A 4,614-nucleotide genomic window follows, 5' to 3' on the forward strand; every position below is an offset into this window, starting at 1 on the left:
GGTTATCTGACACATCCTTATCAACCCATACGTACTGCTGTTGAAATAATTGCAGTCGTTAATATAGTAGTTAATTTAATAATGAATAATCACTCTTAACATGAAGCCTGTGTTTCCTCTTCTGCTTTCTCGCTTGTACAAATGCAGACTGTAAGAGAGATGATTACAAATAAGTTCCTGATAATCAGAATATGCTCGCAGGAAAGAACTGACTTCCTTATGCTGCTCTGCTACCAGTCCCATTAGTGCCATTCACTGACAATCCTGTTCTGCTAATTCAAGTGGAGTATTGTGTAAGTGGGAATGCTGTTAATCAGCGCTTGAGAAACAGAGCTACTTATTAATCATCCCTGCAGATCTTTTGTTCTGCTATGGATACATCTCAAGAGCAGGCAATGTACTCAGGAATTTGTTTTTCAAAGAGTTTCCTAATATATATTAAAAACAAACAAACAACAACAACAACAAAAAACACCCTAGCCAACTGCAATTTATAATTTACTTTCTTTTGAGCAGCACTGCCTTATTTAATGTGTCTATGAATGTATTGTTCCTATTAGCTTATTGCTAAGTCCTTTAATGTCCATCCAGAGCCCGTTATTTATTATCTCAGTTCAGGACCCTGTTGACTCAGTGAATTGTGCAGCTTTTGATACATATTTGGATTGTTGCCTTTCCTTTCCTTTTTTATTTATTTATTTATTTTTAACCTTCTTGGAAACAGCCCAAGTTATTAGCACCAGCATTCTCAGTCTGTAACCAAATGTTGCTCCTCAGTGAAAATATATCAGCAGTTATGACACTTGTACAGCTTAAGTAGGAGCAGAGCAGCAGTATCAAAGCAAAGCGCCCTATGAGGTGGTGGTTGCCAACCTTCAAATAAGATATCAAACTTCGCCACACAGGAGTGTTTAAAGACCGTGTGGTTTGGAAACTTAATCCTCTTCTCTGTCCCAATAATCTGATAATCTGAATGGGTAATGACAGCACAATTTGTCTAGCAAACTTCCTGATCCCACTGTACTTTCATGTGCAATTTTTCCTTTCCTGACAAGTTCCTGTGTGCCATCGCTATATGTTGTTACACAGCTGCTTCTCTCTACCCCAGAGAGAGCTGCATTTCAGCAGAAGGCAAAGCCAACTGCTTTTCTTCAAGCATGTGAAATTCCCGGGGAGAAAAGAGCTCCGACTCTTCTGCCTTATTTCACTTCAAAATCTTTTTCCAGACACCTGCAAATTTAGGAGTAATGGTTCAGATATTGATAGAGATATCACAGAATCACAGAATCACAGAATCACAGAACTGTAGGGGTTGGAAGGGACCTCTAGAGATCATCGAGACCAACCCCCTGCCAAAGCAGGTTCCCTACACCAGGTCGCACAGGTAGGTGTCCAGGCGAGACTTGAATATCTCCAGAGAAGGAGACTCCACAACCTCCCTGGGCAGCCTGTTCCAGTGCTCCGTCACCCTCACCGTGAAGAAGTTCTTACACACATTCGTGCGAAACTTCCTATGCTGCAGCTTATGTCCGTTTCCCCTCGTCCTGTCTCCACGTACCACTGAAAAGAGACTGGCCTCACCACTATGGCCGCCACACCTCAGATATTTATAAACCTGGATCAGGTCCCCTCTCAGTCTTCTTTTCTCAAGGCTAAACAGACCCAGTTTACTTAGCCTTTCTTCATAGGGGAGATGCTCCAGGCCCTTCACCAACTTTGTGGCCCTCCGCTGGACTCTTTCCAAGAGATCCCTGTCTTTTTTGTACTGGGGAGCCCAGAACTGGACACAGTACTCCAGATGAGGCCTTACCAGGGCAGAGTAGAGGGGGAGGATCACCTCCCTCGACCTGCTGGACACGCTCTTCTTAATGCACCCCAGAATGCCATTGGCCTTTTTGGCCACGAGGGCACACTGCTGGCTCATGGCCAACCTGTCGTCCACCAGGACGCCCAGGTCCCTCTCTGCAGAGCTCCTCTCCAGCAGCTCATCCCCCAGCCTGTATTGGTGCATGCAATTATTCCTCCCTAGGTGTAAGACCCTACACTTGCTTGTGTTGAACCTCATCCGGTTTCTTACTGCCCAGCTCTCCAGCCTGTCCAGGTCTCGCTGAATGGCAGCACAGCCTTCAGGCGTGTCAGCCAATCCTCCCAACTTCGTATCATCAGCAAACTTGCTGAGGGTGGCCACTATCCCCTCATCAAGGTCATTGATGAAGATGTTGAACAAGACCGGACCCAGCACAGACCCCTGGGGGACACCACTGGTTACAGGTCTCCAGCCAGACTCTGCACCACCAACGACGACCCTCTGCGCTCTGCCAGTCAGCCAGTTCTCAACCCACCTCACTGTCCACTCGTCTATCCCACACTTCCTCAGCTTTGTTATAAGGATGTCGTGGGAGACAGTATCAAACGCCTTTCTAAAATCAAGGTAGATTACATCTACCGCTCTTCCCCCATCCACCCAGCATGTGACAGCATCATAGAAGGCCACCAAGTTGGTCGAGCACGACCTCCCCTTGGTGAACCCATGCTGACTACTCCTGATAACCTCCTTTTCTCCCAGTTGTCTGGAGATGGTATCCAGCACAAGCTGTTCCATCACCTTTCCAGGGACGGAGGTGAGGCTGACAGGCCTATAATTACCCGGATCTTCCTTCTTGCCCTTTTTGAAGACCGGAGTGACATTGGCTATCCTCCAGTCTTCAGGGACCTCCCCTGTTGTCCAGGACCTCTCAAAAATGATGGAGAGCGGTTCGGCAATGACCTCCGCCAGCTCCCTCAGCACACGTGGATGCACCCCATCAGGTCCCATGGACTTGTGGACCTTAGTACTGCCTAGGCGCTCACGCACGTCCTCTTTCCTGACTAAAGGGAAGTCTCCCATTCCCCAGACCCTCTCACTAACCTCCAGGGTGTGGGATTCCTGCAGGGGAGCCTTTTCACTGAAGACAGAAGTAAAGAAGGCATTCAGTATCTCTGCCTTCTCAGCATCCCCCGTTACGAGGACCCCCCCTCACTTAGTAAGGGGCCCACATTCTCCCTAGTTTTCCTTTTGCTATTAACATACTTGAAGAAGCCTTTTTTATTATCCTTTATCACTTTAGCTAGATTCAATTCCAGACGGGCTTTAGCCTTCCTCGTTGCATCCCTGCAGGCCCTGACTACATTCCTATATTCTTCCCAAGTGATCAGACCCTTTTTCCACATTTCATGGACCTTCTTCTTTCCTTTGAGCTTGCGCATGAGCTCCTTGCTCATCCACAAAGGTCTCCTGCCACCTTTTCCCGATTTCTTGCTCACAGGGACGCACCGATCCTGAGCTTGGAAGAAGAGCTGTTTAAATGCTGACCAGCTCTCAGAGGCCCCCTTACCTTCTAACACCCGAGCCCACGGGATAGCTCCAAGTAGGTCCCGGAAGAGATCGAAGTTGGCTCTCCTAAAGTCCAGGGTAGCAATCCTACTTATTGCTTTGCTTCTTCCGCTCAGGATCTTGAACTCCACCATCTCATGATCACTACAACCCAAACTGCCCCCTACCTTTACTTCCTTAACAAGTCCATCCCTGTTGGTGAAAATAAGGTCCAGTAACACCCCTCCCCGCGTCGGTTCCTCCACCACCTGCATCAGAAAGTTGTCTTCAACACACTGCAAGAACCGTCTGGACCGTGCGTGCCTGGCTATGTTGGTCATCCAGCAAATATCTGGATAATTGAAGTCCCCCATAAGCACCAGTGCCTGGGAACGTGACGCTACATCCAGTTGCTTTTGGAAGGCCTCATCAGCCTCCTCATCCTGATCAGGGGGCCTGTAGTACACCCCCACAACAGTGTCACCCTTACCAGCCTGCCCCTTGATTCTCACCCATAAGCTCTCCACTGCTACATCACTCTCCCCCAAGTGAATTTCAATACATTCTAGCTGCTCTCTCACATAAAGAGCAACTCCACCACCCCGCCTAGCCAGCTGATCTTTCCTAAAAAGCACATAGCCCTCCATGACAACATTCCAGTCATGCGAGCTGTCCCACCATGTCTCCGTGATCGCGATGAGATCATGACCTTGCGACCGCACGCAGAACTCCAGCTCTTCCTGTTTATTCCCCATGCTACGCGCATTAGTATACAGGCACTTAAGAGAAGCAGCATCCCTCCACCTCTCTCCAAGCCTTTGAACTCCACTGTCTCCACCCATCAAGTCCTGTTTGGAGCCTCGAACTGGCCCCTCAGTCCCAGCGGTCGTCATTTTGTCCCCTTCCCCCTTCATACCTAGTTTAAACACCTGTCAATAAGTCCCGCCAGTTCCTCAGCTAAAAATATCGGTCCTTAAATTATTATAGCCCTGAGAAGAGGACTGGTTCTTTGCATCTCCCCCCATCCCCTAAAAAATTCACCAATCTCTTCTTGAAGAGACAGACTTTTAGGCTTACTAAATGTCTGCAATTAAATTTCAGTGTTCTGGAGATCATTTGTATTTGATATTGATAAAAAAAGAACTCTTAAGGTTTTGCCAGATGTGCCCCCTTGGCTTTTCTTGGAATTAGTTAAATTTGAGTTTATGCTTATTCCTTCTGTATCTTTTAAGCTGACTCCCAGTTTACACCAGGAGAAAACT

General features: G+C 47.6%; 1 protein-coding gene across 1 annotated transcript; it reads right to left on the reverse strand.

Moving 5' to 3' along the window:
- Positions 1–1,283: 1,283 nt before the first annotated feature.
- On the reverse strand, positions 1,284–4,302 carry LOC146544804 (uncharacterized). The gene is made up of 2 exons (XM_085221731.1): positions 3,541–4,302; positions 1,284–3,439 (listed from the first exon to the last, which is right to left on the reverse strand). Exons 1-2 carry the CDS (start codon positions 4,264–4,266, stop codon positions 3,371–3,373), a joined length of 795 nt encoding a protein of 264 aa, XP_085077857.1. The 5' UTR covers positions 4,267–4,302; the 3' UTR covers positions 1,284–3,370.
- Between the last annotated feature and the right edge of the window lie 312 nt (positions 4,303–4,614).

Source organism: Meleagris gallopavo, chromosome 3, assembly GCF_905368555.1.
Source record: "Meleagris gallopavo chromosome 3, MGAL_WU_HG_1.1, whole genome shotgun sequence".
In the NCBI taxonomy this organism is placed as follows: domain Eukaryota; kingdom Metazoa; phylum Chordata; class Aves; order Galliformes; family Phasianidae; genus Meleagris; species Meleagris gallopavo.

Excerpts from the sequence above, each read along its gene's own strand:
- LOC146544804 (XM_085221731.1), bottom strand. The coding sequence starts at position 4,266 with ATGAAGGGGGAAGGGGACAAAATGACGACCGCTGGGACTGAGGGGCCA. Across the intron at positions 3,440-3,540 it reads GACTTGTTAAGGAAGTAAAG|GAGAGCCAACTTCGATCTCT; the intron begins GTAGGGGGCAGT and ends CCTGGACTTTAG.